Below are 24,108 nucleotides of genomic sequence, written 5' to 3' on the forward strand. Positions count from 1 at the left end.
GGAGGAGGAAAAGTCCTTCCTGGTCTGATCCAATGCATGTTTGCAAAGCCCTGTCTGAGTTCAAGAGGACTTGCTCCCCAGGGAGAGCTCATAGGATTGCCTTCTTGGAAAGGCTCCCAGGACTTGGCTGGGTTACTGAGCTGTGCTGCCTTTAAACTTGATCTATCTCATGCCGTGGGGTTTTTTTTAACGATGGTGTCCAGGGACACCCTTCTCCCTGCCCCAACAGCCCAATCCTAAACAGGGTTACTCAGGAATCAGTTCTGTTCATTTTGCACAGGACTTACTCCCAAGTAAGTGTGCGTGAAATGGCAGCTGAGCAGCCTGTACCTGTATACGGTTACTAATTCCTGCAGAATTCAATAGGATTTACTTCCAATGAAGTGTGCTTGGGATGTGAGTCAAAAACCAACCAACCAACCAGTGTTCCCCCCTTTTTTTTGCCTTTCAAACTTGCTGGACTTCCTCCGAAATCAAGGAAGCGAAATTCCCTGGGTGAGAAACACAGTCTTTCTGACCCCTTCCTCACAATCAGGTGGGGCCCCAAACAGTTTCCAACCTCCTGGCGAACGCAGGCAAAATGTAGGCAAAATGTAGATAGCAGCAGAGTTTCATCGCAAGGATTTGTGTTGCTTGGTGCAATGCTGGATGCGGCTTCAAAATGATGGTGATGATGATTTAAATTGCCCTTTAGCAGTTGGAGGAAGGGGGGAGAGAGTAGATTAGAGAGCAGACAAGAGGCTTCAGTGGCCACAAGATGCAACCCTACAGGCTGTACTCGGAAAAGTGTTTTTGGAGTGAGAAGAGAGAGCGATCAGCCTGTGTCTGTCTGTCTGTTTTCTTTTTTTAAGGAAGCTGAGATCCCTCAAGAGGTGATTGAAAGGCTGGCTCACAGCGAGATCCACAGCATCCGTGACCTGCAGCGCCTCCTGGAGATTGACTCCGTAGGTAAATTATTTCCATGCTTTTCCCCCTTACTTTCTGCTTTTTTGAGACGATAAACGAATTGCCAGTTAAATCCATGTCATCTTACGAAACGGTCAAAGAGAAAAAGAGAGAGATACTGCTTTGGGGAGTGATGCGTTTTCCTTAAAAACCTCTGTGGGGAGTCACCGGCGGCTCTGCACATGGGACCAATGCTTTCCAAATGTCTTCTGTCCACTCTTAAATTCGCTCCTGCTTTGGGCAGGCAGATGGAACCCAAAGGTCAGCTTTCAGGGATGCAGGCTGAGTCAGGCATTTTTCCCGAGCCGCGGGAACATTTCGGCCTCAGGACAGAGAGTCACTGCTTCAAGCCCGGCCCAGCGTTGTATTTTGAGTTCTTGCACGTCTGTGTGTATAGAGGATGCATCTTAAAAAACATGGCAACCTTGCTGGATTGAAGGAAGGAGTGGTCTGGCTTGGTTTATTGTCTTTTCCTGGGTGCTTCTACAAACAGGGTTTGAAGCAATCGCCTTCCCCGGAAGGTTGACCCCCAGGCAACCTGAATTCTGCAGTACAGAGCCTTTGGAGCTTGGCCCCCTGTTTTGCCATTATGGCTAGCAGTGCTTGCATGTCTGACCAGATCAGTTGTGCTCATGCTTTTGAATTGTTGGTTGTGTGGCTGTGATTGTGTTTGACATCCAGTGACGGAACTCCTGCTTTCGGTGGTCTACATGAGCAGAGAACTTCTGCTGCTGTAGTTGTTTTTATTTTTTGGCATTTGTGCCTTGCCTTTCTTCAAAGCAAGAATTGTGAAATTCTACTATGACTTTTCATTTATATGGCACAAAATGTGGAAAATGTACTTTATACTCTTCATTGGGTTCACATGTGCAGTAATCTTAGTTTGTGTTGTGCAGGTTTTTTTTTTTTTGTTTGTTTGTTAATATTCCATTTTTGCAGCAGGGAACTGAGGATGACAGCTAAGGCCTAACTAAGTTGGACTTTGAACTCACAGGGTTGCACCCAATGTTTGTCCCACTCAGAATAGACCTGTTAAAATTAATCAACACAGTGCTTGTTGGCCCACTGATTTCAGTGGTGCAACTCAGAGTAGGACTTAGTTGGATGCAAGCATTCTGCCCATCTATAAAATCAAAATGTTCCCCTACTTTTGATTGGACAGATTTTGTGTTGGTTCACCCATGCTTTTACCGTCATGTGATTTTCCTCCATTCAGCAGGCAATCCTTTCCTGGGAGTAAGCCCCATTGTACTCGGGGAGGCCTACCTGTGAGTGGGCATGCAGAAGATTACCTGAGGGCCGCTGACTTGATGTGTGAAGTTCCACCCAAAAGTATTGTGTTTGGATTGAGTCAATACGGAAATTCTGTCTGCAGCGTTAGCTGATGTTGCAGTCATCAAGTGATGAATGGGTCTGGGTGAACCATGGAATTTCAGGTGCCACAGGCAAACTTCGATAGGGGATCCTGTGGACGTGGTGGTTCTTTCCTAATGTAAAAATGGGATATTGATTTGTGTGTAGAATTCCCAACTGGCCTTCTCTTGCAAGATATTATACCTGTGTGTCAGAACTCTACGCTTTGCATGATCAGCAATGCAGCTTCAATATAGCCTCATAATTTAAACCTCCCCACAATCCAGCAGTGTTGTAGGTGGCTGTGACTTTTATATGTTCAGGATAATTTCTCTAGCCAGGAAGAACTCCCACCACATTGCCTCTAATTCATGCCACTGTGTTGTTATCTTCAAGATCTATTGCCTTGGGTTCATTTGTAAAAAAATATTCCAAGTCGTGTTTATGAATGAAGTCATGTCTCTACAAGATGGTGGTGACTGCTTTCTTCTTCTTCTCCAGTGAAAGGAAAAATAAACTCCTTCCTTTTGACTTTAAACAGAAAGCCTGCTCCATTGAGCTTCCAAACAATCAGCATTCACATTTTTTATTTTTTATTAAATAGCCCAAGGTTATTTTCTGCATCATTAGATCTACAAATGCTTCGAAGGGCAAACGTGCAATTTGCTAATATTTCTGAACTGCAACAGACCCATCCTGCTATTAAATCTGATCTCTCACAGTTGTCATTGTTGAGTCCAAGCAGATTTCACGATTATGTACTATGGCGGGAGTGATTGCTTTGTTTATTTTGCAAAAAAAATATGAAAAGGGAGGGGGGGAAATGCATATTTATTTATTTCTTCTTTTAAAGGCAAGGGAAGTCTCTACCAATCTTGTATCCTGAGTCAGGAATCTGGCATGTCGCTGCTTGTGATGTTAATAGTGGAGCTGCTCCATTTAAACAAAGACTGCATAGTTGCTATGCTTTTTTTTTCCTTCCAAAAAAATAAAATTGCAGGGGCCCTTTGAAAGTTCCTCCTGAGTTACTTCACAGATACATTCCTCCCCGCCTCAGGAGGAGCGCTCTAATTTCAGTGGGCCTACTCTAGGGGACATAGCATCAAGTTTGCATCCAAAAGGCAGGATCCACTGGGAACAGTTTTCCTTGGTAAGTCTTACTTCCATAGAGCTGCAGAAGTTGCAACCAAAATGACTGTGTCTTTCCCTGCAAGGGCAGGTCAGGGCATTTGGGGGAGTGGGGCAGGAGGAAGACCACTAACAGCACAGTCCTGTTGCAATATCTGCTGTTAGGTCAGCCCTGCTGGGTTCAATGGGAGTTGGTCCCAGCTAAGTGTGAAGCCCATCGAAGAGTATGATAGAGCAGGAGTGGCCCACCTGTGGTCCTCAGGATGTTGTTGGATTGCAGCTCCCATCAGCCAAAGTCAGCATGGCCAGTTGTTAAGGATGATGGGAGATGTAGTCCCGACAACATAAGGGCGGCTTCCTTCCTTGCTGTGTAACACCTGCTCCACGCCGGTTGTGAAATGGAAAACTTAATGAATCTGAATGCTAGAAAGTTTGGGTAAAACAAAGCAAGTCTTCACCCAACTTCTAATGAATGTATCAAAACCACCGTCTTCAGGTCTTTAACAGGAGATCAGACAAATTTTGGGGGAAAGAGGTCTGTGACTGGCTGCTAGCCATGATAACTGCATAGCAGATGTAGGGAAATTTGGGGTCTCTCGATGTTGCTGAACTACAATTCCCATCAACCTTGGCAAGCGTGGTTTTGTTGGCTGAGGAAGATGGGAGTTGCAATTCCACGGCACTTGGAAGGGCTAAAAGTCCCCCAGACTTACTATATATAGGGTTGTATTCCAGTGTTAGTCATACTCAAGAGTAGACCCATTGAAATGAATGGGCCCAAGCAAGTTAAGGTCATTAATTTTAATGGGTCTGCTTGGAGCATGATTAATGTTGGATCTAATCCAAGGAACCCTAATAGCTACATAGAACCTCCATGTTCAAGGGCAGTATACCACCAGGAGGTGAGAGATGGGCAACAGTCTTCATTGCCTTCATAGCCTCCTCTGGATTTTCTAGACTTGTCTGGTTAGGAAGCAGGATTAGGTGGGCCTTTAGAATCCTATGTCAAGACCCTCAGAGATCTGTCTGGCCCACCAAGCTGCTTATTAGAATTGTCATAAGAATGCAAGAAGAGTCTTGCTGACTCAGTCCAGAGGTCATCTTGTCCAGTGATCCAGTTCTTAAAGTGACCAGTCAGATGCTGATGGGCAGTCTACAAGCAAGGCATGAACACTGTTCCCACTCAGGTTCCTGATGATTCTATGGTTTTGAGAGACATATTCTACCCAGTAGTGACGGTAGTGCAATCTTCTTTTAATCCAAGGAGTTGTGACCTGGAGCAAGTGAAGCTGCCGCTAAGCCAATATGCAAAGTTCCCTCCCCACACCCCTAAGTAACTCCTCACTTCAGTTAGGATTAAGGAGCAAGTGTAACATAGTGGCTGAAGGAACTAAACCGAGAGCATCTCTGCTTTAACACTACAGTGTTATGTATGTTGGTGTGGAAGTAAGTCTCATAATGGAAAGTGCGCTTAGATTGCACATCTCACCTTGTCCTTGAACTCACTGAGTGTCCTTAGCAGGGTCTCCTGAAGCGCATAAGAAGAACCCAGCTGGAACAGGACCAAAGGGCCGTTCAGTCCAGTACCCAGTTCTCCCAGTGATCAGTCAGAGGCATGTGGGAAGCCCAAAAGCAGGACATGAGCACAATGTCATTGCCCTTTCCTGCTCATGTTCCCCAGCATCAGATATTAGGGACTTACTGTCCCTGATACTGAAGGTATTGTCTGAAGGAACATGAACCCACCACCTTGCTGAAGCTAAGCAGGCCTGGGTCTGGTCACTGTCTGGATGGGTGACTGCCTAGGAACTACATGTACACTTCTTTGGGTTCCTTGTATGTAGGATGTAAGAACAAAATAATGAGCCTCTTGGGCTTGCTGATAAGAAGGTCAGCAGTTCGAATCCCTGTGACGGGGTGAGCTCCCATTGCTCCGTCCCAGCTCCTGCCAACCTAGCAGTTCGAAAGCACACCGGTGTGAGTAGATAAATAGGTACCACTACGGCGGGAAGGTAAAAGGCATTTCCATGCGCTCTGGTTTCCGTCATGGTGTTCCGTTGCACCAGAAGTGGTTTAGTCATTCTGGCCACATGACTTGGAAAGCTGTCTGTGGACAAATGCCGGTTCCCTCTGCCTGAAAGCGCCGCAACCCCATTGTCACCTTTGACTGGACTTCACCATCCAGTGGTCCTTTAACTTTTACCTTTGGTTAGTGGCCAGGATTCAAATCTCCACTCAGTCATGAAGCAAACTGTGTGATCTCCATTCACTTCATGCATATTTTTACCTGCCCTCATCATGTCCCCAATAGCTCTGTTGGTTAGAGCATGGTGCTGATAAGACCAAGGTTGCAGGTTCAAGACAGCTGCATGTCCCTGCATTGCAGGGGGTTGGACTGGATGACCCTCAGGGTCCCTTCCAGCTCTGCGATTCCATGATTCTCTGTCCTCTCCTATTTGCCTCTTTTATTTTGTTGTTAACCAAGAAGCCCCAAATGTTGCAAACTTTCCTCATGGGGGGCTGGCCTCAGCCGCTTGACCACTGCGTCTGACAAAATGTTTTCAGAAGTCTACAAGCAGGGTGTGAAGGTAACAGCCCTCAACTTTTGCATGCATAAGAACATAAAGAGAACTTGCTGGATCCGGCCAGTGACCCATCGAGTCCAGCATCCTGTTCTAGATGCCTGTGGGAAACCCACAAGCAGATCCTGAGGACAAGAGCAGTCTCCCCTCCTGTAGTTTTCGGCAACGGCATTTGGGAGCATTGCTGCCTGCAGCTGGAAGCAGAACATAGCCTTTGTGACTAGTAGCCATTGATATTCTTCTGCATGTATTTGCCCAATCCTATTTTAAGCCATCCAAGTTGGTGGCCATCACTGTTTCCCATGGGAGCAAGTTCCATAGTTAACCTTGCTCTGTGTGAAGGAAGTACAGTGGTACCTCGGGTTACAGACGCTTCAGGTTACAGACTCCGCTAACCCAGAAATAATACCTCAGGTTAAGAACTTTGCTTCAGGATGAGAACAGAAATCACATGGGAGACCCCATTAGCTAAAGTGGTACCTCAGGTTAAAAACAGTTTCAGGTTAAGAACGGACCTCCGGAACGAATTAAGTTCTTAACCCAAGCTACCACTGTATTTTCTTTTACCTGTTTCCATACGTACTCAAGTCGAGTTGTTCACATCTTTGTTGAGCCTTCCTGATCTGACAGGGCTGTGATATCGTCATGCTTGTGGGGCCTTAGCCTGACAGCGCTATCCTGTGGCACCATCCTACTGTCAGGGTTGGTAGGAATTGGCGCTGAAAATATTGTGTGGGCTGCTTTGAAGGAATTCTTGTGTAGGTTCCACGTGTTTATGGAAGGCATAATGCATTCCTTGAACTGGCATGTTATTTTGGAACAAAGGATGCTTTGCAAGCGGACAGCTTTGATTCATAATTTGTGAGAAGCCAGGAGTATTTTATTGTGCAGCTGTAGATCAGCATGAGAAGGCCCCGGTGTCTTCTTGAGTTGCCAAGATCTCATTCTGCCCCTTGTGACATTTCTGTAGGTTTTGCTTGCCATCTGAGGAGCAAGCTCAGAAGCTTGGGAATGCCCAGAGAGTTTAGGTTTTTTACATCTCCCTTTTAAAACTGCATATCACAAATTATCCACGCAGACTCAAGTGTGTGTACAATTTTTTAAAAAATTAAAAAAACCCACGTAAACGGCAAAGAACGTAGTCTGTCAATTACGTTGTGTTCTGTTGGGTTTGGGCTTCTGAACCTAGTGATAGTCTCAGATTCTATAGACCTTGATGTGCCAGCCAGGTTGGGATGAATGCCCATCCCCATCACAAATTTCTTCATTAAATTTCCAGTACGACTAGACTCTTGTCAACTGAATGGTCCCTTTCATTTATTGGAGCTACTCATGCGAGTAAACACTGGTTTCTTAAGGAAGGATTTAATATTGTGTTTTAATTGTTGTTACCTGCCCCTGGGACCATTGCATGAAGGATGGGTAATAAATGATGGTGGTGGTCCTGAATGGGGTAGTTGTGCCCCTGAAAGACCAGGTGCGCAGCCTGGGAGTCATTTTGGAATCACATCTGTCCTAAATGCGGGTCAGTTCTGTGTCCAGGGCAACTGACTACCAGCTTCATCTGGTAGGCAGGCTGAGACCCTACCTGCCTGCACACTGTCTCGCCAAAGTGGTGCATGCTCTAGTTATCGCCTGCTTGGACTACTGCAATGTGTTCTATGTGGGGCTACCTTTGAAGGTGACCTGGATACTGCAACTAATTCAGAATGCAGCAGCTAGTTTGGTGACTGGGAGTGGCTGCCAAGACCACATAACATCGGTCCTGAAAGACCTACATTGGCTCCCGGTACGTTTCCAAACACAATTCAAAATGTTAGTGCTGACCTTTAAAGCCCTAAACGGCCGTGGCCCAGTATAGCTGAAGGAGCGTCTCCACCCACATCATTCAGCCCAGACACTGAGGTCCAGCTCCGAGGGCCTTCTGGTGGTTCACTCACTGTGAGAAGCGAAGCTACAGGGAACCAGGCAGAGGGCCTTCTCGGTAGTGGCACCTGCCCTGTGGAGCACCCTCCCACCAGATGTCAAGGAAATAAACCACTATCTGACTTTCAGAAGACATCTGAAAGTTGTCTTTCAGGGAAGTTTTTAATTTTATTCTGCTTTTGGTCCTCTGCTGGGAGCCGCCCAGAGTGGCTGGGGAAACCCAGCCAGATGGGCGGGGTATAAATAATAAAATTATTATCATTATCATTATTATTATTGATTTGTTGGTGCCCTCTCTTTCCATGACTGTCCCAAGGAGTCTCCTGTTCTTCAAAATGTCTCGCTTTATGGAATTCAGGAAGGAGAATTGTGATTAAAAACAGCCCCTTTCTCTTTTGCGTTTTGTTGGGTGAAAGATTTTCTCTTGCTTTGCAACAGATTCTGATGCTGCATTTTAGAGGATGAACGGCTGATAATGCCTTCTCATAAAATTAGAAACCACACCCCCAGATCATCTGCCATCATGTTAAGAATAATCAGCATTCAGCAACACAGCGCTTTAATCAATCTTTCTGACTTTTTTTTATCGCAAAAAGGCCAGATTGTTCTTTTACGGTCTGGTCTTGTAAAACAATAGAAACTCTCATTGGAGTTTTAACAGGAAGATTTGGGTTTTGGGCAGAGTTAACTACTGTCTGATCCAGCAGAGCATTATGTGGGTAGTGTTCTGTTTGCTTAGAATGATTATTGTATACCGGTCACTCGCAATCATTTTTTCAGGTCTCTGTTCATCACTGTAGCTTTTTGGTTGACCACTGTGTGAAACAGGATGCTGGATTTCTTGGGCATTTAGTCTGATTCAGCAGAATTTTTTTTCTTATCATTTGAAATCCCATCATATCTAGGGAATTAAGAGTTCAAATTCAACAAGTATTCCTCCCAACTTCCGAGCACGTCGCTGCCTAATGCTGGATTGCTCTTCACCACCTCCTTTCTGTGACATCAGAGCAGCTAAGCCAATGGCAGCTGCCCAGGCTCACTGTGACATAAGAGCTGATTAGCCAATCACATCATCAAGAGAGGCAGGGCGATAAGAGAACCAAGAGGTCAAGGAGGAGTTTGGCAGAGTGAAGAGGTGAGAAATGGAGGTGGGGAAGGGGCAGCTGGAGAAAGTAAATATATCTCTTTACAGTAAGCTGTCTCATATGGTGACTGCAACCTGGGCATTCACAATAGCAATGGACAGAGGAAGAGACGGCAAGAAAGTTGGGCAGAAAGTAGCATTACAGAATCACTGCTTGATGAGTTATAGCTTTCCAGAGTGCTGATTGATAAGAACAACTTGTTGCACAGGATTCATCTGCATTTCAGGAGCGGGAAAACTCTTCAGCTCTGATGGCCACTATGAATCCTTGCCAACTCTCATTACTCATTCAAACTATACTGCCTTTTGTGTGTGACCATTGCAAGGCTGCGTACAGAAATTACATTACAGCTTCCTTGCAGGATAGCAAATAGAATTAAATAAGTAGCAAGAAATTAATGTAATGGCTCTACCAGTGTGGTGTAGTGGTTCAGAGCAGTAGACTCGTAATCTGGTGAACCGGGTTCGCTTTCCCGCTCCTCCACATGCAGCTGCTGGGTGACCTTGGGCTAGTCACACTTCTCTGAGGTCTCTCAGCCTCACTCACCTCAGAGAGGGTTTGTTGTGGGGGAGGAAGGGAAAGGAGATTGTTAGCCGCTTTGAGACTCCTTAGGGTAGTGATAAAGCAGGATATCAAATCCAAACTCCTCTTCTTCTTCTACACATCTGGGACTCTTGTTGCCAGACAGCAACCAGTGGACCTTCTGCATTGATCAGTGTGGTGCACAAAGTGATGTACAGATTATGGACTTGTTTACGTCCATTGTGTGGGCCAATTCTTCAAAGAAATCATTGAGAATGATTTCAAAAGAAGAATATGAAAATGCCATGAATTGGACCGTCTTGCTTGCCTCCTCCTTGTTTTTCACTAGCTCCTTTTGCATTTCCTGCATTGCAAAGAGTTGGACTAGATGGCTTGTCAGGGTCCCTTCCCTCAGATATTTCTCTGTTGTCACCTGAGGGCGCCTTGTGTGAAGGGATATTTGCAAGATAAAGGCAGAGCTGTTGTTGTTGTTGTTGTTTAGTCGTTTAGTCATGTCCGACTCTTCATGACCCCATGGACCAGAGCACGCCAGGCACTTCTGTCTTCCACTGCCTCCCGTAGTTTAGTCAGACTCATGTTTGTAGCTTCGAAGACACTATCCAACCATCTCGTCCTCTGTCGTCCCCTTCTCCTTGTGCCCTCCATCTTTCCCAACATCAGGGTCTTTTGGGACCCTGCAAATGTCTTTTGGGACCCTGCAAATGTTCCATGCAAATTTGCACTGCAAATGTTCCATGGGTACTTGCAGGCATGTGTGGTGGTTCTGTATGGTCTACTTTTCATGTGGGCTGTTAGTAACAAACACACCTCTCGTCCACCAAAACGAAGATCGCATGCTGTTACTATGACCTCTTTTAATCTTCAAAAACAGTGTGCCTACTGTTCAGAATATAGCAGACAGTATTCCCAAGCTCCCCTCAGCCGGGCACAATCCTGATCTGACCCTGAAGCTACATCAGCACCCTCCCCTTTGGTGGAGTAGTTGCTGCTGTTTCTGCTAACGTTGTTTATTTATTTAATTAAAAGAAAGGGAAGAAAAAAGATTCTTCAAGGTGACTTATGGAGGCAGTCCAGAATTCCATCCTCCTGGCTGTTTGCCACCACAGGAGATGTAAAAACACAATTAATTGGTTTGCTTAGCATTCTCAGTAGTTCACTATTTTCTGGAAAAAGAAACAGTTGTTTTAAAAATAATGACAACTTGATTGTGCTCCGATGGTGGAGGCTTAACCCTCTCCATCGAAAACAGAAACCCAACAATATTGGCTGCTTTCCTAGGGGACACTCTGTACATGGCCTGTGGAAATAATAATAGGTTTTTGGCAACAAAGTTTGCAATTCTAATTTGGAACCTGGCTTTCTTGGACCCCAGCTGCATGATTATTGCTCTCACAAGAGATTTTCATGTGCAGCATGTGTGTGCGTGTTGATAGAGGAAGCCCCCCCCCCCCGAGAAGTTTGAAACATTTTCTGTTCTGCCCTCTGACTTAAGCTTGTTCATTCTTCATTGCCATTCTTGGGCATCTTGCTCACCCACAAAAATCAAAGAGTGTGCCTAATATTTTGGAAATCTAATCCATTGCAGTCCTTTGCTGATTTAAACCTGGGTAGAGAGGTAGTAGATCAGGCAATTCCTCAAAGAGGTAATGTGTAAGAATGGTATGATAGCATCTTCTCATGAGCCACCTGGAAACTGTCAGTTTTTAGAGCAAACCTCTGTATTTTTACTCCCTGCCTCCAGGCATAGTCAGGAATGCTTACATGCTATCATGGTATTATTTCTGGTTAAGTCATTGACTGAATAACACTAGATAGATGCAACGTACTTTTGCTATTGTGATATTATTATTATTAGATTATAAGTTCAATGTAATGGATCACTGAGTTAGGGGCGAGTTGGGTGCATTTCTTTAAAAATCTACAATGCCAACTCAGAGTGACTGCTCTTACCCAAGGCTTTGTTTAGGGTATTTGTGGGAAATCCACTGGGCTCTGTTTGGCTGAATTCTTTGAAGGCAAAAGACAAGAATTTCATAACATGAGCATGGCATCAAAGGACCCTCGAGGCTTTGTTTTTGCACAAGCCCTCCACCTTGCAAGCCTTCCAATTGTTTGCTTTGAGTAGGTACAGCAGCTATTGTCTCTTGTCTGCTGAATTTCTGCCTAAATAATGAAGCTTCCTTGGCAGCTGGGTTGCTTCCAGATGTTAGCAGTATCCCTTACACTGCAGTGGTTCTCAACCTGTGGATCCCCAGATGTTGTTGGACTACAACTCCCATCATCCCTGAGCTCTGGCCTTGCTAGCTAGGGATGATGGGAGTTGCAGTCCAACAACATCTGGGGACCCACAGGTTGAGAAAGGCTGCTTACAGTATTGCTGTTTGGCTTCAAGCAGCATGGTAACTGCTCCCAGAGCTCTGGAATCCAAATGACATTGTATGAGAGCCCCCTTTTCCCGGGCACAATTTTCTTTTTTGGACTGAGGTTCCTATTATGAACCATGCTCAGCTTCAAGGGGGATTCTGGTATCTGTGAATATTCGTTGAGTCCAAAGCAAGCAGTGAGATATGTCTGCCTAATGGATTTATTAATCGGATACACAGGCTGCATTCATCCCACATCTTTAAAGCATCATGATACTGCTTTGAATACACATGACATGGCTTCCCCCAAAGGATTCTGGGAGCTGCAGTTTGTTAGGTGTTAAGTTTGTTAGGAGACCCCGATTCCACAGAGCTACAGTTCCCAGAGTTCCTGTGAAGAGGGATTGTTTGGAAACTGTAGTTCTGGGCGGGGAATAAGGGTCTGCTAAACCACCCTCAGCTCCCTAAAACAACAGCATGCATTTGTTGACCAAGAAAATGATGAGGGACTGAACTAGATGGATTGTTTCTGACCATTAGCCTTTGTGTTTGGGGCTATGCCCACTGCCCCTGTTGTAAGCCTAGAGGCCTAGTTATAAAGGCTAGGCCTAAATACAGGCCTCAAGTATTGCTATTACTCTTAGTAATAAATTTATTGCCTGCCTTTCACCAGCAGGTCCCGGGCCGGGTTACAACAAATTAAAGTCCAGTATTCAAAAAGTTAAAACAGATTACAGGCGCAGGAATAGGCTGGGTTCTCAAAGCACACATGTCATATGTCAAAGAACCAGGGTAAAGAGGTGTGTTTTCAGTATTCGCCAAAATTTGTATGGTGAAGATGCCAGATGCAGAATCAAGAGAATTAGGTGCATGTGAGGGGCCCAGATCAAGGCTGTGGGTATCACTTGGCAATATTTTGGCACTTGTTAAGACCCTAGCTGCCTGGCAGGCCCACCACTAATGCCTGCCCTGCAGCCCCTCCTAAACTTTTTTTTTTTTTTTAAATCAATGACAGGAGACTAGGTCTAGCTGCCATTATAATTCCCCACAGCAGCACTTCATTATGGCATCTTCCTAATGGGAGTTTCTCTGAACCACTTTTGTATCTGCGGAGTGAAGATACAGTTTCGTTGCCCATGAAAATATACACACTCGTGACATCTTGAGTGTAAACGTTTATTTAGTGTCTGTTTTGAACGCTGCACTTAAAACGTTTTTTGGATTAGTCATCAGCCTTTGTGGAAGTGGATGACCTGGTTAGCTTTGGAGAATATGAAGGAGCTGTCTTGTAGTGAAATGTGGGAATCTGGGGTATATCGAAAGCCGTTGATCTGCCCAGCTCAGTAAAACTGGCAGTAGCATACCCTGCAGCATTTCTCCAATGAAAATAGGGACGCCCTATTCAATAATAATAATAATAATAATAATAATAATAATAATAATAATAATATTCCACCCATCTGACTTGATTGCCCCAGTCACTCTGAGCAGTTTCATAATAAAACATTAAATTTTTTTTACAACTACCCTGTACAGGGCTGCCTTCAGATGTCTTCTAAAGGTTGTATAGTTACTTATCTCCTTGGCTCAGGGGTCGCACAAGCTTGCCAGGATTTTGGCCAGCTGCCTTTCCCAGCCCTACCTAGAGATGCTGGGGCTCAAACCTGAGATTTTCCACCCTCTCTTGCCCTCCCTGAGCCAAACCATTGGTCTGTGTGGTCCAATACAGTTCACTCTGAAGCTGCGAAAGTGCATGATGATGCTTTTGGCTTGTTCTGTAAAAAAAAAAAAAAAATGCAGGCAGAGATTTCCCCCCTTAGCTCTCCTGTTTATAGGAGATCCTGCAGGAGGTTATAATACAAAACTCATTGAATAGAATCTGTCCGTGCAGCTGCTAGTGAAAGATTTTGGGGATCAATAGAAGAATAACCTGTTCTGCAGTTGCTCCCCGTTTGTGGAACTGTGGCTTAGCTGTGTTGTGTCTGGACCTGGCAGATGATGAAAGCTGTAAGTGGGGGAACTGTGGCCCTCCGTAGATTATTTGACTCTCAAACTCCTATTAGCCCTAAATAGCAAGGCCAGCAGTCAAGGGTGATGGGAATTGTAGTCCGACAGTGTTTGTAGAGCCACAGGTTCCCCATCCTTGCATTAGTTAGATGGCCCCTGTCCTCCTTGCTGTCTGGCCACCCTAGAGAGAGAAGGAGAAGGTTGGTACAAAACAACAGGCCCTGTTTTTCCTGATTGGAGTTAACAGTGGGTCTTTTGTCTGCCTTTTGTGGCCCTTAGCCCTGTGCATTGTCATAATTCGAATGCCTCTTGTTGACTTGTCATACAGCCAGCCTGTCTCATTTTCCTGTGTCAAATTGCCGCAGAGAGAAATAGAGAGGTAATGATGGTGCACTTCGCAAATTGACCTGTTTATTCAACGGGAGGCCTGCTCTCTGGGCCCTTTCCATTAGACTGAGGAGCAATTTCTCATTGGCACTGTATCCCAGAAAGCCTCTTCATCTATTTATGTATTAGCGAGTCAATGACATGATGGAAGAGCAACAAAAACAACAACAACCCCAGCCTGGCAGAAGAAGAAAGCAAAACGAAAAACAAATTTAGCTACATTAATGGACAAAGTGGGACAAATTGCTTGCGATGTGAGATCTTTCATAACAAAAATGTCAGTAAAGCAAAGCCTAAGAGATGAAAAAGAAAACTTGTTTTGTTAGCTAGCTGCTGGGGAAAATCCATTAAAAAAGAAAAGTATATAAAACTACGTTATAATGAAGCCACAATAAGATTAACAGGCTACCAACATAAAGCTCCAAATACAAAACCATCACATTGAAAATATTATTTGCAGCCCAGAACAAAAACAGTCATGAAATACAAGCTTTAAAACCACAGTAACTTAAAACCAGATCTTAAAAGGCCATGGAGAACTTTAAAGTCTCAACCTGGTACCCAAAAGGCAGCAGTTTGGGTACCAGGGGGCTTCTCTAAGAAAAGCATCCCATAGCCAGGCGGTCCCACTTCTCTGCTTCCTCCCAAGATGTACCAGGAGGTCCACTCTAGGAAGATTCTAGCACAGTATTGTCTACACTGACTGGCAGCAGCTCTCCTATATGTGTTCTACTCACAAGTAAGTTCAATAGGATTTACCTCCCTGATAAGTGTGTTTAGGATTGCAGCCGTTAAAAAATGGTTAATTTACTTTAGAAAAAATAGTAAAGAAAGGAAAGTCACATGCTTCATCAGGTAGCAGCGGATTAGAAAAGACTCATAATTTTTAAAAATGCAAATATTTATAAAAAATGGCAGGTGGGAAGCATCATATTGGAAGATGCATTTACTTTTAAGATAGAATTTCTCCTTTAAGGGGTTTGCTACTCACCTGCAGAGCCTTCAAGTACGTTCTGAGGCAACGCACATTTAAGTGAAATCGCGTATATTGGGAACACCATTGAAAAAAACCTTCAAAGACCTCAATAACTCCCTCCAAACTTCCTCGCTCAAACTCCAACTCTCTATAAGCCTCAAAGGTTGGTGCAAGGGCTCCCGGGATTGCACTTGCAAAGGCTCGTGAAATTGCTAGATGCTGTTTCTGTGCCATTTTCGCTGTTTTCAAGTTCTTTCAAGCCCCTTCTCATGCCACTTCCGGGTTTGCGGCGACATGTCCATGTGCAGTTGCACATGCCCAGAATGTGTGTAAATGAGTTGCCTGTATTTGATACACGCTTCTAAGAACCTGAATTCCCACTTGAATTTGAAGTATTTCTCTCATTCTAAACCCACTTCCTACTATATTAACATTCCCTGCTTGGAATCGCCCACCCTGTCCCTTTCAGAGCTTTGATAAGAACAGTGTATGCATGGGAAATTTGTTGGTTGTTTGGGTGCAATGATGTGGCAATGACTTTGCTTAGATGCTTCAAGGGGTATCCTGTATCACAAAGGAATGCTGTGTGAGTAACAGAAAAAAATGGGTTCAGAAGCTGACATGACTCTACTGGGGGCAGGGATCTGAAGTTATGAGAACTGTGAGCCTAAACCCTCCGCACAAGTCTGACCTGTGGGGTGGGGGAAGGTATATGTGTGTGAGAGAGATTTTGTTTTAATGTGGGAATGAAGCGGTTCAGCAGCCCAGCAAATAAGTTGACACGTTGCTGATCCACAAACATGTTTATTTAATGCAGGTGGAGAGTCAAGTGATCATAGGAACACAGAAAGTCACTTTATAATGATACAGACCCCTGGTCCCTCTAGCCCTCAGCCAGTGTTCAAAACTCCCATTTCACTAGGGCAAGCAGTTTCTGAACTCTGGGCGCAATACTGCACCGAAGATTTCAGATTAAAACTGCAGAGTGGAAGGAAGGTGGACCTTTTTTCCAGCTACTCTTTGAAGACTGCAGAGGATACCCTCTTCAGAATATTGGGGGCTGGGGGGGTGGGCAGGGGAAGGACTAGAGTAGACCTTGTGAAAATCGGAACATAATATTTTATCTGCAGTTCATTCATTTTCAGCTTTGTATTCTTGTTATTAAAAAAGTGCACCTAGACATTCTGTTGTTGCACCCATAACCTAGGTTTAAGGTGCCATTTAGCTCCTAGCTTTCATATCTCAATTTCTAACACTTCTCTCAGCATTATTTTGATGGGCAGTGGCTCACCAGGAATTTAGACAGGTCTCTCAATCATACCTAGAGGAGCCTGGGAATGAATGCAGGCCTTCTGGGTACAAGATATGCTACCCTTCTCCAAGTGTGGGGAACACTTAAACCTCACATTAAGGATTTCTTGCCCTGGGAAAGTTAGTGCATATGGGAAAGAATGGCAGTAGCCTTGGGGAAGCAGGCAGTCTCCCTGCTTTGTTGCTAGCATCCTATGTGTGGTTTTTTTCAAGTGTGTGTGTGTGAGTGTGATGTGTAATGTGATTTCCCCCCTTCTGAAGTGTCACAGCAATCCCAGAAAGGAGGAAGCAGCACCATGTTGTTTTGAAAGGGAGGAAGAAAGAGATACAGTGGTGCCTTGGCTCTCAAACACCTTGGTACTCAAACAACTTGGAACCCAAACACTGCAAACCCGGAAGTAAGTGTTCTAGTTTGCGAACATTTCTCGGAAGCCAAACATGCTCTGTTTTGAGTGTTACGTTTCTGATTTGAGTGCAACACTTCTGATTTGAGTGTTACGCTGAGATCTGTCTCTTTTTGTTATTTTGTGTTTTTGTTTTTGCGGCTCTTTTGTTTTTGTGACTGTGTGGAACCCAATTCAGCTACTGATTGGTTGATTGCTTTTATTTTATGGATCAGTGGTCTCATTAGATAGTAAAATTCATGTTAACTTGCTGTTTTAGGGGTTGTTTTTAAAAGTCTGGAACAACCATTTTGCATTACTCTCTATGGGAAAGCGTGCCTTGGTTTTGGAACGCTTTGGTTTTGGAACAGACTTCTAGAACGGTTTAAGCTTGAGAACCAAGGTGCCACTGTACTTGCTCAGAACCCCCTGTTACAACGGAGATGGGGCGAAGAACCTCTGACCCAGGGGACAAATGTGCTACTCCAAAGTGTTTCTATCTGGGACTCTCACTAAATCATCCACCCTCAATGGCCCTGCTCCAGGGTCACCCCTGGTTGTTGTTGTTTTGCTTTTCCCTGACTGCAATGATAGAATTGTAGAGTTGGGAATGACCCCAAGGATCATTTCGTCCAAACCCCTGCAATGCAGGAATGTGCAACTGTCCCATGCAGGGATAGAACCTGCAACCTTGGCGTTACCAGCACCGCATTCTAACCAACTGAGTTATCCAATTTTTGCATGGCTGGAATGTTACCTACTATAAAGGGGTCGTTCCACATCAAATCAATGCAAAAAACAAGGGGTTCACCACCCACTGTCTTGGATTTTGATGAAACTTGGTGTACACCCTTCCCTTATGGTTGAAAGAAACCCCCTTAATTTTTTCCCCTCTATCTCAAACAGTTTTAATTTTATAGCACTTCATAGTTTCGTGAACTCTGCGTTTCTGTCCCTTTTGAGATCCTCAGCCTTGTGTACATTTTATTTTCCCCCCTCCATAACCAATGATCACATCTCTTTGAAATTTTACACAGAGCTCAATAACATTTTGAGGATTTCAGGGGGAAAACACACCAGCACTCAAAAAATGAAAAACTTACAGGTGATACTGAGGCTATGGTTCTGGAGAAACCCCTGTGATAAGAGGCTGGGTCAGTTTTGCCTCTTGTGTGTTTGCTCCCCTTGAGGCAGTTGCTGGTCACCCCAGGGAATCATATGTTGAGGCGGCTAGTTATTTGTCCAGAGACCACATTCGATTGGTGCCATGTTTAGAAACTGTGGCTGTGTGCTGAGGACGGACAAAAGTCAGCACTTTTTCAATTGCGCCCGAATTAAGTTGTGGAACCGGCTTGCAAGGGATGGAACGATGGTGTTAAAAAGGGATTATTCGGCTTTTTAATTCATGGAGGATGTTCATGGATCGGTCTGTCAAGGGTTGTTAATCATGACATTTGAATGGAACTTCCCCATACAGAGGCAGCTTATCTTTCAGTTCTGGGTGCTGGGCATAAACAGTAGAGGTGCCGTATTTTTGTGAGTGTCTGGGGACAATTGGGCAGCTGCTTTGGAGACTAGAATGCAGGTGGAAGTGAACCCTTGTCTGATTTAGCAAGGCAGTTCTTACGTTCTTAATACTAGGGATCATGACCTGTGTTTAGACGTAACAGTAAGCCGTGGTTCAAGCAGGTAAACAAACTACAGTGGTACCTCGGGTTAAGTACTTAATTCATTCTGGAGGTACGTTCTTAACCTGAAGCTGTTCTTAATCTGAAACACCACTTTAGCTAATGGGGCCTCCAGCTGCCGCTGCGCCGCCGGAGCCCGATTTCTGTTCTCATCCTGAAGCAAAGTTCTTAACCTGAAGCACTATTTCTGGGTTAGCGGAGTCTGTAACCTGAAGCGTATGTAACCTGAAGCGTATGTAACCTGAGGTACCACTGTAGTTTAATGTGACATCGAAACGGGAATGACATGAGATTGATAGTTTGTTCCCCTGACATGCCAGGATTGCTACCCAGACTTAAATCAAGGTTTGTTACTGGATTTTGGATTCTGACTTTCTGGATTTGGATACCACACGTGGTGATGTGAAGGCCTAGGAAAAAAACTCCACCCCACCCCACTTCAATTTTTCTTGTGTCCCCCCCCCCATGAGGGATTGACTGTCAAACCACTCTGGGAATTGTAGCTCTGAGCGGGTCTCTTAACAACTCTGAGCATCCTTGACAAACCACAGTTGCCAGGATTCCTTGGATGAAGCCTTGGCTGTTGAAAGTTGCATGATACTGCTTTAAATGTGTGGTGCTGATGGGGCCAGAGTTGAACTCTTAAAAGCTCATCTTGCCAACTTTCTGATGGTGTAGGAAATCCTGTACTATCCTGGAGAAGTAGCAACTCAGCCTTAGGTTAAATCCTCTATTGTGGGAGAGTCCACCAGCTTCCAGCCCAGTCTTTCCTACTGTTGAACAGCTGTTGCTGTTGAGAAGGTCTTCCTAATATTAGATCAAAATCCTCCCTATTGTAGTTTGAACTCATTTCTTTGGGTCCCACAGAAAGCAAATCTGCTGAATCTGTGAGAGCCCTTCAAATGCCATATTTGTTTGCACTGTAAAAGGGCAAAAATGAAACTCTTCTAGTGTTTATTCCGGAATGTAAAGTTGGTTGCAAACTGGGTGGCACAACACAGCTCTCGTGTTTGCAGACCTGACTCCGAAACGATTATTCATGATTTTATGGTTGTAATCTCAGGAGCACACTATAAACCTTTATTGATTTTAGCCAGGCTCACTCCAGGCTTCAGCTGCTGAAAGGAATAAAACAACTGTCAAAGGCACTTGCTGTCTGCATCCATGCGTTTCTGCTCATATAGATGACATCTCTGTTTTCATTTTTCTTACAAACAGCATCAACAAAAGATTGAGAGCATATTGGAGTTTCGGTGGAATTTCATTTGCTACGGCAAAGTTGGAGACACCCTGGTCTATGGCTGAGTCAAATGTTTCTTTTGTCAAGGTGGAGTAGTTGGGATCTTTCTCTAGTGCAACGGGCGTCTCTGTAACCCCCCCCCCTTGTACTCCATTAGCTGCAGCCAACATGGCCGGTGGTCAGGGTGATGGGAGTTGTTGTGCAACAACATCTGCAGGGCATAGCTTCTTGCTGTGGAGTAGCAACAGTGCCTTGCCCATGGGCATCCTTGGAGGCATCTGACTGGCCATTGGGGGAACAGGATGCTGAACTAGGTGGACCTCTGGTCTTTGGTATTAAGTCTGCGACGGCCCATTTTGTTCATGTCATCAGTTGATGTTGGAGTGATAAAGTACTATATACACTTCTTAGAGTGTAAGCCCATTGAAGACAGTGTGACTTACATTGGAGTAACCCAAATGCTGTGGTCTAAATCACTGAGCCTCTTGGGCTTGCTGATCGGAAGGTCGGCAGTTCGAATCCACAAGACCGTGTGAGCTCCCGTTGCTCTGTCCCAGCTCCTACCAACCTAGCAGTTCAAAAGCACGCCAGTGCAAGTAGATAAATAGGTACTACTGCGGTGGGAAGGTAAACAGTGTTTCCATGCGCTCTTGTTTTCGTCACGGTGTTCCATTGCGCCAGAAGTTTAGTCCTGCTGGCCACATGACCCGGAAAGCTGTCTGTGGACAAACGCTGGCTCCCTCAGCCTGAAAGCCAGATGAGCACCACAACCCCACAGTCGCCTTTGACTGGACTTAACCGTCCAGGGGTCCTTTACCTTTTACCTTTATTACACCACAAGTCTATGTTAATATCTCCCGAGTGCTATCTTAAAGAGTACACCCACTGACATAAATGGGACTTTAAGTAATACTAAATTTGAATCCAATCCTGCCCTGTTCTTTGTTTACTATCCAACCTGAATAAGAGTTTCCCCTCTCTCCAAATACCTTAATTCAGATGTTCAAAAACCGCAGATAACAAATAAAGCAAAATACAGATAACAAACGAAGCAGGTGTTAGCAGTGGTACCAGCCAATTTTAGATATGTACATCATGGAGTCTACAGTTTTAAACCCAGCAAAATCTTGTCATAATGAACTGTGGGTTGATGGTGCTGCTGTTGGAACAGCCTGCCTTATTAGCATAAGATGTAAAGCAAAACCAGTCCAGTCCAAAGCCTCCATCTCATAAAATATCTGGGCGATGTACCACAGTATGTATGCATTTAAACATAAAGCACCGTTAAAAGCAGCACAAGATCGTCATTAAGATGGCTGGCTAGTTAGCAAAAACGTTCTTCCAAGAGATTCTTGGAAAGTGAGGATGCCTGCTGCATCTCTGCAGGAAAAGCATTCGACAGCATGGAGTTAGTGACGCTAGATGCCTGACTTCCGGTGGAGGTTGGCTGGACCTCTTGTATCATGGGGGACAAGTAGTAGGACTCAATCTGCATAATCTTGGGGATTGAGCTAGGATTTTAGGTTTGGGATATTGTATGTAGGAAACATTTAGAACCTATGGATGATACACATTTTCACCTTTATTTGTTCCAGTTTAAAATGCGGAGGTTGTTAAAATACAATGAGATTCAAGAATCAGGTTGTTCATGTGGGGTTTTTGTTTTTTTTAACAGATGGTTTTAAAGTTTATTTTTAAAACCCTAAGTAAGAAAGGTTCATATGCTGAGCTAGGATCTTATGTGAGAAAAATCAATGCATCTTTCTTTGGAGAATGATTGAGTATGCTGAGGCAAAGAAAGTAGCCACAAGTCCGGAGGAGAGGAAAAAACCCCATGTTGCAGTGGATCATTAAAGGCTATTTAAGATCAAAACCACTTTCTAGTCCCATTTACTTCAAAGGAGACTCCAGAACTGTAATTTAAAAACCACTGGGCTAGATTCCCAACTGAACATTAGTCGCTGGATCAGGCCCAAAGGCCCATCTTGCTCTGAGTTCTGGGGTTTGGGGAGAAAGTAAGAGTGAAGGCCAAGTGAGGATTGCATCATGTATTACTTTTGAAACTCAAAAATTTAATTCTGCATATGAAACACATGCAGATGATATAATTAACAGTGTGTGGATAACTATTAATAAGGGCTGTGAGCGTTAATCACTAGACAAGTTCATGGACGCTCTAGTTAGTTAACTGATAGGACCCAATTGTAATTGGGGGGCTGAAGATAAGGGCATTTGATTATTTTTGAGGCTGGCTTGATACGGATTATAAGCTCATTGGGGCAGCGCCTGGGTTTTTGGTTTCGTTTTGGCTGTTCTTCTCCATTGTGCCATGCCTATTGAAGTTACTATGTAGTAATACCACAGCTGGAATACTGCTGTGGACTGTATAGTTCTGGGCACCACAATTTAAGAAGGAGATTGGCAAGCAGGAACGTGTGCAGAGGAGGGCGACCAAGATGATCAAGAGTCTGGAAACCAAACAGTTGAGGGAATTGGGGATGTTTAGCCTGAAGAAGAGAGGATGGAGAGGATATGAGATAGCTATCTTCACATATCTCAAGGGCTCTCACATGGAAGAGGGAGCAAGCTTGTTTTCACCTGCTCTAGAGAATAGGACCTGAACCAGTGGATTCAAGTTAAAAGACAGGAGATTGTGGCTAAACATCAGGAAGAACTTTCTCCCAGTAAGAGCTGTTTGACCGTGGAACGGACTCCCTCGGAAGGTGGTAGACTCTCCTTCCGTGGATGTTCTTAAAGCAGAGGTTGGATAGACATCTGTCATGTACGATCTAGTTGAGATTCTTGCATTGCAAGGAGTTGGACTAGATGATCTACAATTTTATGATTCTGTGAAATGTTAAAAATGACCCTCTGAGAAGGAGTTTATTATTAAGCTGTATGTTTAAGTCATGTTTCTTTTAGCATCTCAAAAAAGGCATTTATTTATGTTGACTTAGTTTAAAACCAGTAACCCTTTTTATAAATCTAACTGTTGTTTTAAGTTGCTCCTGTAGGACGTTGTAAATTCAAATCCACATGGTGCTAGCTTTTGAAGTGTTTTAACTTTTATTGTTTTGCTATTGCTTGCAAGCACCACCACCAATTCAAGGGTTTTTTTTTTTTGCTCCTCTCCTGGTGAAGTACACAGCAAACCACAGGCGTGATGGCACATATTTTCCCCCCTTCCATCTTTCAAATCCTACGTTGGAGTCCAGTTCAGTGTCCAGCTCCCTCAGCCCCAGTTAGCAATGATAAGAGACACTGTCCAAAAGATCTGTATTTTTTTAATATAAAAAATGTGTTCATCAAGTTTTGTACAGTCTAAATCTTACAATAGAGTAACATTAACAACAAAACAAATACAGGTCTCTTGCTACAGAAATGAGTTAAAGAAACAAAGATGGCATCACATTCATTTATCGAGTTGCTCCAGAAATCTACCTGTATGGCTACAGGTGAGGAATTTATAAACGTGAGAAATGGAGACCATGGTAAACACATCAGGTTTATGGGAGCTACATGAGGTCAGTGCTACCACGCTGCTTTTTTTTTTAAAGTTTAAATGCAGATGAGCAATCAACTAAAGCATACATTCAATTAGGTAAAGTCTTAAAATAATAAGACTTGCTCAGAAAAGGCGTATAAGTCATGGCTTACTACGGACTGGAGGGGCAGTTAATTTTGCATGCATGTTGACAGCAAAACCACAACTTGTTTTGAAACGAGAACGACAACACAATGATGCATTCCACCCCAGGAGAGTCACGTGGTTCGTTTTAAAGGTACTGCAGGCACCTGGCTTGCGTCTATTCATCTTACTGTACACCTGAGGCATGAAATGATTTCATGACCGCAGGCTCTGGTTGGGTGTGATTCCTCGAGAAAGTAAAAGGAAAGGGGTTGGTTTGTTTACCGAGCTGTTGGGTGTGAGCTCTGCTGTTAACATAAGTCAGACGCCAAACAGGGCATGACCTAATACAAAGGCCTTGTGAAATCTGCATGCGGATGGGTTAAAAGTAAGAAGGGCTGGAGGTGCAAAGTTTTAGGACAGCAAAAAGGCAGAGAAACAGGGAGATCATTACATGCTCTCTTAACCAGCAGAGTGTAATTGATTTTGTTTTCCTTTTTGCT

At 44.2% G+C, this 24,108-nt stretch overlaps 1 protein-coding gene across 5 annotated transcripts in view; it reads left to right on the forward strand.

Annotated features, from left to right (window-relative positions):
- Positions 1-24,108, forward strand: part of PDGFA (platelet derived growth factor subunit A) — a 75,440-nt gene that overhangs the window by 3,506 nt on the left and 47,826 nt on the right. For 3 of the 5 annotated variants that reach the window (XR_014541423.1, XM_083585416.1, XM_083585415.1), the window contains exon 2: positions 852-948. Coding sequence is in view for 4 of the 5 variants with exons in the window: in XM_083585416.1 (XP_083441542.1) it covers positions 852-948 (97 nt within the window). In the remaining variant the exon portion in view is untranslated. Of the gene's footprint in view, positions 1-300; positions 496-851; positions 949-24,108 lie in introns of those variants that run through there. The other 2 variants (XM_083585413.1, XM_083585414.1) reach the window with 2 other exon arrangements.

The sequence above is a fragment of the Podarcis filfolensis genome (assembly GCF_964270895.1).
Source record: "Podarcis filfolensis genome assembly, chromosome: 14".
Classification (NCBI taxonomy): Eukaryota; Metazoa; Chordata; class Lepidosauria; order Squamata; family Lacertidae; genus Podarcis; species Podarcis filfolensis.